This window comes from Andrena cerasifolii, chromosome 15 (genome assembly GCF_050908995.1).
Source record: "Andrena cerasifolii isolate SP2316 chromosome 15, iyAndCera1_principal, whole genome shotgun sequence".
Classification (NCBI taxonomy): domain Eukaryota; kingdom Metazoa; phylum Arthropoda; class Insecta; order Hymenoptera; family Andrenidae; genus Andrena; species Andrena cerasifolii.
Genome location: NC_135132.1, coordinates 5,258,001 through 5,270,102, shown reverse-complemented (window position 1 = coordinate 5,270,102; position 12,102 = coordinate 5,258,001). Strand labels below are relative to the sequence as shown.

The window sequence follows — 12,102 nt, the reverse complement described above, 5'->3', positions numbered from 1 at the left end:
AGCAATCTCGATGCGTGTCGATAGTTGCTGGTAATTATAACTGGTGTAACAAGGTTCTCCGTGCGCAAACGTTGCGCAAACGCATAAATTAGACCAGTAAATTATCCTAGCGCCCGAACCGGCAACGCTTTCTGCCAGTCTTCCTGACAGGGAAATTACATTTTTTCACGCGCACGTGAAAGTATCAGTGGATGTATCTCGCGCGGTATACGCGCCGGGATATTCTGTACTTCCCTGTGATTACTAACTTTGTTGCGTTCCGTTTGTTCCAGTTATCGTGTCAATCCTCAACCTCCAGCATGGCTCCTTGTTATGCAGCGCGGGGGAACCTGGCGTGAGTATCAGTATATTTTTAAAAAATTCCCACTAATTCAGAGTAGGTATTTCATATATTTTAAATATGCTGAAAGATACTTTAAGGTGGCGAGAAATATATTGAAAAATATGAGGGAGTAGTTGAGTAACTTTGTAATGTGTAAAAAAAAATACCTACTAAAAATTATTGGGATTTATTGAAACCATAATAAGAATTAAAAAAAAATACTATACAAAATTTTGGGGGTTAAAATATTCAGATATACCTGCTAAAAAATATTTGAATATATGGTAAGCATAATAAGAATTCAAAAAATACTGTACCTAATTTTGGGTTTTATGATGCTATAGATATATAAATTATTATAAACAGCATTATATTATTCTATAGAATTTTTAGAGAGTGCAGTATGTTGATTATATTTTTCTTTAATGTTCTGCAAGTATTTGGACTTCGACAACCTGCCCGAGACGAATTTTTCGTGTCAGGGGAAGGTGATTGGTGGATATTACGCGGATGTTCAGACTGGATGTCAGATGTTCCACGTTTGCACCATCGGTCAAAAAGGTAACACAATATTATGGTTACTGCCAGCTGGGATATGCTAATGAAACCACAATTTCTGGGCTTGGTAGATTTAATTCGAACCAGCCGTGTAATTTTCGTCCGTATTTTATATAATATTAGGAAGAATAGTCTTTCAATTTACTTTTACTTTTTTATATTTTCAATAAAAACTTCGACGATATATTACAATACCACATTTTACAATAATGAAGACTGAAAAGTATTCACACGTTTATTCAAGTATCAAATAACACATGTTTAAGCAGGTTTATAGATATTTACAAAACTAAAACATTTCATAAAACTTTGAAAGTTTGAACCAGCTCTCGTACGCATTTGTAAACAACAGTTAAAGTACACCTTATTTTTTTAAGAAATATGAGCAAGTGAATTTTCTAACTTTGTATTATTCTATAATTTTTCATACCAAAGTAAGTGGGAAATGTACAATCCATTTTTTTTTATACGAGTCTGTTTTCAAATAAATCGAAACTACATACGTGCAGCATCTGGAATCGTGCTTCAGTCGCGTGCGCTCTCAGTTTCCTCGGAAAGGGAAGCTCGGATGAATAAACTCTGTTCCACGTATTCAATTTTCTTTTAGAGGATTAAACGAAATTATTTTTATTTATTTATTTTGCGCATATAGGTACGAAGAGAAACCATTTAGGAATACAAATAGATTAGAAAAGGACTATACAGTAGAGACAACAAAAAGAGAAAGAAAAAAACAAATAAATATCGACCTAATAATTTCATACTATCTTCTTCATAATTTCAAGAAGAATAAAAAATTATTTCAACTTTTCTTGCAAATCGCAGCACGACGAGTCGAAATTAGAAACTCTTATCCTCCGCAAAAAATAATTAATTAAAGTTTTAATTATAGTTATAATCAGGCCAACTTACAGTATGATTTAAATTAAATCATTTAATTCCTTCAATTTAAATCAACATCTCATAAAAAATAATCATGTATTATAAATGTTCGATTGTCACGATAAAAGATCGAATCTCGATCGATTCGTGCGAGACAAGTTATCCGGGTGTCGTGACAATTAGAATCGATAATTAAGCTCGAGGATAGATGGAACGGGCGTCGTGGCTCGACAAATCGACCGATCGAATGATCGAAAGGCCCGCCCGAGGGCCTGGCGAGCGCCGATCGAAGTTTTGTAATCGATCAGAGAGATCACTCAGCAGAGAATGTCACGGTCGTCGAGGAACGTTTACTGACCTAAGTCGAGAGTGTCTGGCTTCGACTCGTCACGACACACTGATCGATTTGATTATCGAAACCTTTGTCTGGGGTTTGTTGGGGTTTTATTACGATGAGAGTGGAAGTAATACAATTTGTAGACCCAACAAAACACTAATCCTATCATTATTTCTAAACATTAATCACTTTGTTTTTTTTTAACTTTAATTGTGTCTTTAATACTGTCTTCTAGTATTCACATGTTACAGAAATAATAAAATCCCCAGAAAAGTATTTTAAATTTATTTCAGGATTTTTTATTCGATTTCTGAAACAGTGAAGTAGCTCGAAATTACAATTATGGAAAGTATCATATAGTTTGGACTGAATTTATAAAGATTATTTTTTATTATTAATTTTTCATTTCTCAACAGGAAGTACTAAAAATAAAATTGAAAAATTACGGTGAAATTAATGTTTCCCCTGTAATTGTGGTCCACAGTTACTTTATAAATAAAATGACAAGATGAAAATTTATTTAATATATTTTCTTACGAGAAAAAGCATTGTGCTTAATTTGTTAGAAATATTTGTGTTATAAAATTATATTGTAGTCAGCCTTCACTGTAAACTGGGAGTGATTTCAGATGCATTCAGAATCTCTGTATTCTACAATTTTTTGTAGCAGAAATAATAAACCTTAATTTATGTTTCAATCGTAACGTTTGCCTATCGAGAATGGTGGCAGAATTTATTATCAAATTGTTGTTAAACAAACAGTAATTAGGGATCTTAGCTGGAAGTAGCAAAAATTCTTTAAGCGTTTCGAGAATGATGACCCAGAAGAGCATCCCCGAATAATGACCCTGTCCTTTACCATGAGACTTGGTTTCAGACGAGATTATGGACATAAAGTTCCTCTGTCTGAATGGAACCGTCTTCGATCAGGAAACCAGGGTCTGCGAGAGGGTGGACGAGGTCGATTGCAGCAAGAGCGAGCGATTCTACAACTTGAACTTGGAGCTTTATGGCAACAACGCGGTGACACTCAGGTAAATGAATTATGGTAGAACCTTTATCATTCGAGACTCCATTACTTCAATATTCTGCTATCCAAACGCTCTGCCACTCGAGTGCTCTATTACTTGAAAGCTCTGCCATTCGAATACTCCATTATTCGAAAGCTCTAATACTACAATAACTTATCATTCGAAAGCTCTGTTATTTGGGGGCTCCATTATTCGAAAACTCTGATATTCGAATACCTTAAGATTCGAAAGCTCTGCTATTAGAGTGCTCCATTATTCGAAAGCTCCAATATTCGAGTGCTCCATTAATCGAAAGCTCTGATATTCGAGTGCGCCATTATCCCAATACCTTAAGATTCGAAAGCTCTGCTATTCGAATACCTTAAGATTCGAAAGCTCTGCTATTCGAATACCTTAAGATTCGAAAGCTCTGCTATTCGAGTGCTCCATTATTCGAAAGCTCCAATATTCGAGTGCTCCATTATTCGAAAGCTCTGATATTCGAGTGCGCCATTATCCCAATACCTTAAGATTCGAAAGCTCTGCTATTCGAATACCTTAAGATTCGAAAGCTCTGCTATTCGAATACCTTAAGATTCGAAAGCTCTGCTATTCGAATACCTTAAGATTCGAAAGCTCTGCTATTCGAATACCTTAAGATTCGAAAGCTCTGCTATTCGAATACCTTAAGATTCGAAAGCTCTGCTATTCGAATACCTTAAGATTTGAAAGCTCTGCTATTCGAATACCTTAAGATTCGAAAGCTCTGCTATTCGAATACCTTAAGATTCGAAAGTTCTGTTATTAGAGTGCTCCATTTTTCGAAAGCTCTGCCATTCGAAAACCCGATTATTCGAAAGCTCTGCCATTGGAATACCCCATTATTCGAAAGCTCTGCCATTCGAGTGCCTCATCATTCGAAAGCTCTGATACTCGAGTGCTCCATCATTCGAAAGCTCGACTATTCAAGTTTTCTATTAGGTATTCGGAAGCCTCTGCTATTCGAAAGTTCTCTTATTCTAACACTCTGCTATTCGGAACCACTGCCATTATAGAATGGTCCGCTACTTCTTCACATAAAAATACACAGTTCAGTATGATCAATTCAAATGCTCTTAATATCCTGAAAATACATGTACCTACATTTCTGAACTTTGCTCTACAGAAACGGGTCCACATCCGCTACTCATAACATTTTCCGACATCGATCTCGTTGCCCAAGCTATCGCGAACAGGAATTTCTTCACAGGTGAAACCATCGTCGCGACTCGTACATTAGCCCACCTGTCTCGTACAATGTTTATCTGCCAGTGCCTGGACGTTCACCCCTGGTTTTGTAAGGCCCAAACATGCAGCGGGTCGCGTACCTACCAGTTCTGCTTTCGTATCTACCTGTTCGCGTGATGGAGAATCGAGAGGCGTGGACGACGTAGTGATTGCATGTGACGGGGATTTTTGATCGATTGCTCCCTGCTTCTCTCTTGTTAAGTTGTTTCCGCCCAACCACCTTAAATCACGTCTGTTCGAGTTAGGCGTTGGGTGATCACTCGCGAACCCTTATTGGACTGGTATTTAACGGAGTGCAGTGCTTAGTTTGGTGATCATAAAGATTATTTTATTGCATTGGACTTAGGTTTATGTATATTGAATCCTAAGTTACCCAGTGGGTTTTAATTCGTCATATTTTCTGCTAATCTAAACGAAGCTGTGCTATAACTAAAGAAATTGATTATGTTGTAATTTAGATCCTTGGTCTAAAGATACTTCATAAGCTCAGAACTCCAAGTGATTCTAGTGGGTTTAAATTGAAGGCCTGATTTTTTATTACAATTATGATACCCAGAGGTTTCCTAGGTTAAACTGTCTACAACCCAAAGTTCATTCAAAAGAATCTACTTAGTTCACGAAAACATTTGTGCATGAGGGAATCATGAGACGAAAATTCATATTTTAGATAAATTCAAACTGGGAGTAAATAGTGGTACAGAAGATTTGGAAAGATAGATCACCAAATTCTGACCCCAAATGTTCCCAAAGCAGTAACTTTGTGTGATAAGCTAACTTATTCCTAACTATTTTTGCCATTCCCATATATCTCAGAATGTTTCTTATAATGCAGCCACCATCACACCTAAAAAAGTAAACCCTTCATCCAGTAATCTTCTTGCAGCCTGCACGAGAGCAGCGATGGCGACGTCGACCCATCAGACTCTCTGGACGATCATCAACAACGCACCACGTCAGCACGACCCACCACCACAACCACAACGACCACCACCACGTCGAAGCCAAATAAACCATCCACGACACCAGCGTCCAGTTCCTTCTCTCATCCAACCGGCTATCCCCAACACTACCAGCCTCAGCCACCGTTTCCCCAGGTCCACACCAGCCAGTCCAAGTCCCTGTATGACGACAAGAACGGTGGATACCATCACCAGTACATTTTCCACAATGGCGAGAGGAATAACAATCAGCAAGCCACCTCGTACCAGCTGTTCAGCAACCAGGGTGTCAGTTCTACCACTGTCCAGCCGCCTCAGGTTCATCAGATCAGGTTCAGTTCCACTGCAACCCCGCAAATCATTCACAACGAGCCTTCAACAGTGTCGCCCCTGTTCCACGCGACTTCGTCCACGATCCAGACCCTGTTGAACAGCAACGTCAATAGCCCAGCTTTGATAAACCCCATCTTTCATAACCACGGGATCGCCAGCACCACGGAACAGTTTGCGATACACAGTAACAATCCCAGGGAAACTTCGGAGTACCGGGAGAACGGGGAACAGAACATAAGGCCGTTGGAAGCTGTTCAGTCGACCAACAAAGGAAAGGTAATTTCGTTGACTTTGGTTATTCCTTTGTGGGCAATAAGGTTTCTAAGCTTCAAGGCGTTTAGGTTTGTAGGTTTCTAGAGCTCTAGAATTCCAAAATTTTACACTGCTAGATTACTACGATTCTAGAATTCTAGACTTCTGGAATTTTAAACCCCTATATTCCTAGACTCCTGCACTCCAAGAATTCTATACCCCCAGATTTCTAGAATTTTAGACCTCTACACTCCTAAATAGACTCTTACACTTGTAGATTTCTAGATGGTCAGGCTCTTAAATCCCTGCGTCCCTGTATCCCTATATCCCTGGACCAAAAACCCTAGACCCCTGAGCATTGAAACCTCTTAGAAGCTTTCGTGCTTCATTCCACCGCTTAATATTAAACATTTCTTTACTGCCACTGACCTCTTAAATGCGCATGGTTCCCAGGTCTCGAAATTGACGATCTCCCCGGTGCCAACTCCATCGGAGCCATCGCGATCAGTGCAAACGAAGATCAGTCAAAGCAGCTCGCAGAGAATCTCTGGAAACTTCCTTCCCACACCAGCCACCGATGAAACGACCATCAGATCCTTCTACCCAACCCTGAGAAGTATATCGAAGCCAACCCCGTCCTCGCAGTCCATCAGCGAGCAGGTCACTCAGCACATTCACGTGCTGCCAGGTGTGCCGATTCCTCAGCTGAAGCCTCATCAAATCACCATCAACCTGCCACCACCTGACCTTCAGAGGATCGTGCAGAGTCCGTCACGTCTATTGCCATCGCAGTCCAGAGTGATCGTCACAGCTAAAGCCAGTGTCAGTGACGAGTCAGGCAGACCTCTGAACACCACACAATTAGTCACTCTGCCTCTTCCAACAATTCCTGCCAGCTACGACGACTACAAAGAAGGGGACGAGTCCTTTGATCCTTTCTACAGAGACGTTCCAAAGATTCGTAACGCTCGACGAGTCACGAAACGTATCAACACTAGCCGAACACATTCCAGACATAAGAGGTCTACTAGCCAAACGAAGAATTCCATGGTTTCGTTTGTGTATAGTGGTGATCCTCATAGGAGGCAGGACGTTCGGGCGGTGGACGTCAATGGAAAAGAGAGAAACAGAGAGAAGATTGCTGTCGATAATGATAAAAACGACTTTCAGTCCATCAAAGAGAGCTTGATTAAGTTTAGGGACATTCTCTTTGGTGGAGACTTCACAGATGAAATGCTTCACACTTTCTTCGACGGGAGCAGCTTGCAGAAGGAAACTTCTGATCGAAAGGCGAAAAAAGTTGGTAAAGTGTCGCTTGAAGACTTAGACACTAAGGCCTCGAAGAATTTCGAGGCTAGGGAGTATGAGGATGAGGAAGAAGCTGATCCTAAGGAGACTGAAATTGATGCTGAGGAGTACTCGGAAGACACTGAACCTTCTGTGAAGTTGGATACTAAAGCATCAGATGCTGAAGAATACATTGATCTCACCGACAATAAGTGGAGTGGGTTGGACTCAAAGAATTCATCAGCAGAAACTGCAGAAAACAAGAAGACAGAGACTCCAGAGATCTCTTTTGGTGTTACAGAAGCCGCAGGTGAGAAAAACATGACAAAGTTAGAGAAAAATGCAACTGAGGATGAAAAACACCCAGGAACTGAACGTGTTCTTGATGTGGTTATACTCGATCCCAATGAGTACCTTAAATTGAAGGCTTCGGACCAAGAGCATCCTGAAAGTGCAACTGAAGAGGCATCAACAGCTACAGACATTCCAATACTTTATACTACTGAGCAAACCACTGAACCCATATTAGTGAAGGATGATGATTCTACAGACAAACAAGAATCGAAGAGCTCAAGGGAGCAGATTGTTAAAGCTACAGTGACGGAGCAGCCCAAGAAGATTGAAAATAAGGAAGAAAAGGTGATAGAAGAGGAAAGTAAGACAGAGAAACCCAAAGAACGAACGGAACTCAAGCCAAACCCCAAAAGGAAGAGTTCTAGAATAAGATCTTCGAGAAGAAAGGAAACGAAGATTGATGAAAGCAAGCTCCAAAAGGATGAACCAGCTAAACTACCTGATACCAAGGTTGTCGATCCAAAAACTGTGACTACAGCTGCGCCAACTGAAGCTGAACAGATTGACAAACACATTTTCGATGAGCTAGAATCGCAAACCTCTAAAGAGATTGACACCAGAGCTGTGGGCCATCGAAACAGTTACGCGAAGAACCTTCAGGTTGGTAAAGACCAGAATACGGGGAAAGAAAACAAGAAAAGTGAGGTTAACGAGTATGAGACTTCGGAAAAGGAGTCGAAGAACGTGAAGAAAGATGAAGACAAGGTAGATGTGCACCCAGAAATTCAAGACGAGTCAACAGTTCCTACATTGGATGATGAAGGAGTTAAGAAGGATGGGAAAACAATCGAAGAAGCAGATTCTGTTGAAGAAGCAAAGGAAAATATTTCTGATAAAAAGAGTTATTACAAGGAAGAGTCGTCTGTCGAGAATGAATCTGTGGAAGATGAATCCACCACGGTCATAAGCAAAGAAGAGATCAAGGAAGACTCTGAAGAGTTCTCACAAGAGTTCAGCAAGAGTTCTCATCGAGGGAAGAGCATGAAGTTCGAGGATTCATCCCGAGAGGTCGCTACTCATAGGCAAGACAAGAGCAGACATTTCTCTGGCGAAGACGAAGAAGAAGAAAGGGAGTCCCAGGAAGACTCTACTATTAAGAGTGATGAGGTTAACTCGCAGGAAGTATCCTCGGAGTACCATGATTCTACAGAGGCGTTCTACGAAAATACTCATGAAATTAATACAGAGGATGATTATGATTTTGAAAGCCGTGACGATTCGACGATTTCCTCCGAACACGGGGATTCTGAGGAAGTTCTAAGTTCTAGAGACGCGACTGTTGAAGAAAGCGATGAAGAGTCGGATCTGAACGATCACGAAGACAGCACAGAGGGAGTCCTCAAGTTCACTGATGAACTGCCTAAAGACAAGAAAGAGGACGTACCAGAAAACAAGAAACCACCAGAGTCTGTAGAGAACATCGCTCACGATTACGTCGATGATAATTACGAGCCTGATAATTACAAGGAACGCGAACCTACGGACACCAACAATCTCAGCAACGATAAAGTAAACAAGGAAGGCAGCAAGAGCGAAGAAAGTGGTGAAGATGAATCAGAAGATGAATTAGAAACCACAACCGAACCTCAGAAGAGTCAAGATGAGGAAATACAGATGGAAGTCGACAAATCCAAGGATCATAGCGTTGAAGAAATGGATTTGCATGAAACCACTACGTCAACAACGACCACGACAACTACAACGACGACAACTGCGCGTCCCACAGTTCCGAAGCTGTTCAAACCGATCTCGGCAAGGAAGAGTTACAACTACATACCTCCAACGACCACTCCAAATCCCGTTGTGATAAAACCTCGACACAGTCTGCTGAATCCTAAGCCAGCGAGGCCACCCAAGTCCTACAACGATCTGGCGCCGAAGCCAGTAATCAGGAGGTTCCCATTATTGGCGCGTAAGACTGCCACTACAGTGGCGACCACCACGATCAGGGAAGAAGATTCAACGGAGAACACAGAGCTGCCATTGACAACGATGGAAGCGTCAGTGAGCACGACAGAAGTTAGCAGAAGCGAGGAAAACGTGTTGGAAGGCAAGGTAGATAAAGACCAGGAGAAAAGTCCTAAGGACGAGCCTATGCAGAAAGACGAGACCCTGGAGAAGAAGAATGACGATCAGGATCCCAGTCCGAGTGAACAGAAGTCCCCAACCAATTTAAAGAATGAGGATGCGGGGTTGAACCAGCAGAGCGAGAACTTCACACCTTATCCCATATCCAGACTATCAACCCTAGCTTCGACAATAGAGAAGACTTTGAAGGAGGTTGAGTCAACCAGCGCGGAGCCAGAAACTTCGCCGACTCCAAAGAGTTACACGCTGATAGACGTGGAAATCGTCAGCACGACGGCTCAGTCGGTTGCTTCGGCGTCTAGTGAAGCAGATCATGGCGAAACTACTACCGCGAAGTCAGTGGTAGAAGAGGAACCCTCTACTACATCGTCTACGGAAGCAGCTTACCAAGAGACGACCGAGATTCCCGCAGTTACTAAGCCGTCGACGACCGAGATTCCCGCAGTTACTAAGCCGTCGACGACCGAGATTCCCATAGTCACTAAGCCATCGACGACCGAGATTCCCATAGTCACGGAGCCGTCGACGACCTCTCAGAGCACTTCCCCGGAATCTGAGGAAGTGGAGTCAACTACTACCAGGTGGAATAATCGTAAAACAGTGGCTCTGAGGAGACAGGATGGCTTCAATTGCCTGGAAAAGGAGATGTATCGTTTCTACGGTGACACTAGGGATTGCAGGCTCTTTCACTATTGCTCCCCTGGGTTCACATCGAGGCAGGTACTCGACTTCCGGTTCGTCTGCGAAGAGGGCACGACCTTCGATGAGGAGAGCCAGAGCTGCCGACACGACGTTCGTAGCAAGAAGTGTCCTACCAGGCAGTGGTAACCCCCTTCTCCCTATGTCCTTCGTGTCTGGCGACGTTGATTTTGGTAATTCGTGAATCCATGGACTCCCTAGTGTATATTTATATATTGTTAATAGGTAAGATCCTTGGAAGAGGGCCCTTCTTTTCCTGAGCATTGCCATAAACCTTGTACATGATGGATTCACACTTATTAAAGTTAACGCGACGGAGTTGCTCGAGCGCGGACCACGAAGAGGTGCAGGCCCCCAATCCAACCAGGTAGAATTCACGAGAATTCACTGCGTCAGTGAGTTGTCGGAGAGCTAGGGATATTTTCGTTCTCTTTGCCGAGAGACAGTGCTGAGTAATTTTTTAAGTTGACTACGGAGTTTTGTAACTTTGGAGTCAGCTATGAAAGATTGCGTTTGGGGTGACCCGTACTAGGGCGGTGTAGTAGTTCATTATTTGCGAACACCTTGCTACAACTGATAAGAGTTAGATGCTAATACTGATAATTATACAAGAAACATATTTCTGTCGAAAAGCGAGAGGAGTGGGTACTGTATTCAAAACAAGCTCCACTTTTAGGCTATAATTTATTTAAGCGAAGAGACAAGAGATGGCGTTGAAGTAGCCAAATGGTGGACGAGCCTTCCTCGATTGCACTCCGTGTTCCGTGGTTATGTAATATTGCCTCGACTATAATTGTCAATATATCGCATCATTCCATTCAGCGCTGTCGGCAGTCAACGCGCCAATGCTTGGTTGAATTCTCAATTGATGTGCAGCGAATATCCTCGCTCTATCGACTTCGATCCCAGCTCTGTTGTGGGATAACACCGCTAGGCAGCTGATTTCTGTTGAACCTTAGTATAAAAAGTGAATTATGTCGGTTCCTACGTGGCAGTCGGCGATGGCTTTCACTTAACCTAAACTTGAAGTGTCGACCTTTGGATTCGTCATCCGAAGAGACCTTGCTTCGTATTTATGCGTAACGTTAAATAGCGAATGTCCAGGGGAGATGACCGCTGAAACCGTAAACCCAGTTGATCCAGCAATAAGTCTCGTATTGCTCAACGTACCAGGCGTACGAACGCGGAACTCGATTCGGCGAGCGGATTCTTCGGCTTGATGCAACCGCGCTGATGTACATTTATTTCGCATGTGTATGTAGATTACGGGGAGTGTACAGTAAAATATAATACAGAATGTCGGAAAATACTCGATCGTTGTAATAACGATAACTGTTCCCCAATTTCCACGTCGATGGAGCGATTTACACGAATTCGTGGCCATGAAACCGATCGGTGTGGTCCCTGGTTTTTATTCCTCCTATTTTCTGTAATTCATGCGTCCTTGATAGTTAGTGGAAAAGTGATCCCATAAGTCGAAATTCCTATCAATAACGGTGTAATGTGTATAGAGATATGTATATGCATATATATTTTTACATCAGAACTTATTTCGGTCCATTTAGCGATTTTTAGATAGGTAAAGTGATAAGTGTCTCTATGGCTTGCGTGTACTTCGGTCATTCCTGTAAATATCTATGTATATCCTTTCTGTAATGTTGTTACACGCATGTTACTTCCGATGTGCGGAGAGTACGTCGACCATCGTATATTGTAAGGATCTGTACTGTGTTAATAATAATTCTGTACGTGCAA

The 12,102-nt window shown here is 41.9% G+C and overlaps 1 protein-coding gene across 5 annotated transcripts in view; it reads left to right on the top strand.

Annotated features, from left to right (window-relative positions):
• LOC143376949 (uncharacterized) overlaps nucleotides 1-12,102 on the top strand; it is a 111,005-nt gene extending 98,903 nt beyond the window's left edge. For 3 of the 5 annotated variants that reach the window (XM_076827754.1, XM_076827755.1, XM_076827752.1), the window contains 5 exons: nucleotides 273-334; nucleotides 760-883; nucleotides 2,965-3,133; nucleotides 5,280-5,943; nucleotides 6,373-12,102. In XM_076827754.1, the coding sequence (XP_076683869.1) occupies nucleotides 273-334; nucleotides 760-883; nucleotides 2,965-3,133; nucleotides 5,280-5,943; nucleotides 6,373-10,476 (5,123 nt within the window). In that variant the 3' untranslated portion in view covers nucleotides 10,477-12,102. Of the gene's footprint in view, nucleotides 1-272; nucleotides 335-759; nucleotides 884-1,951; nucleotides 2,227-2,964; nucleotides 3,134-5,279; nucleotides 5,944-6,372 lie in introns of those variants that run through there. The other 2 variants (XM_076827756.1, XM_076827751.1) reach the window with 2 other exon arrangements.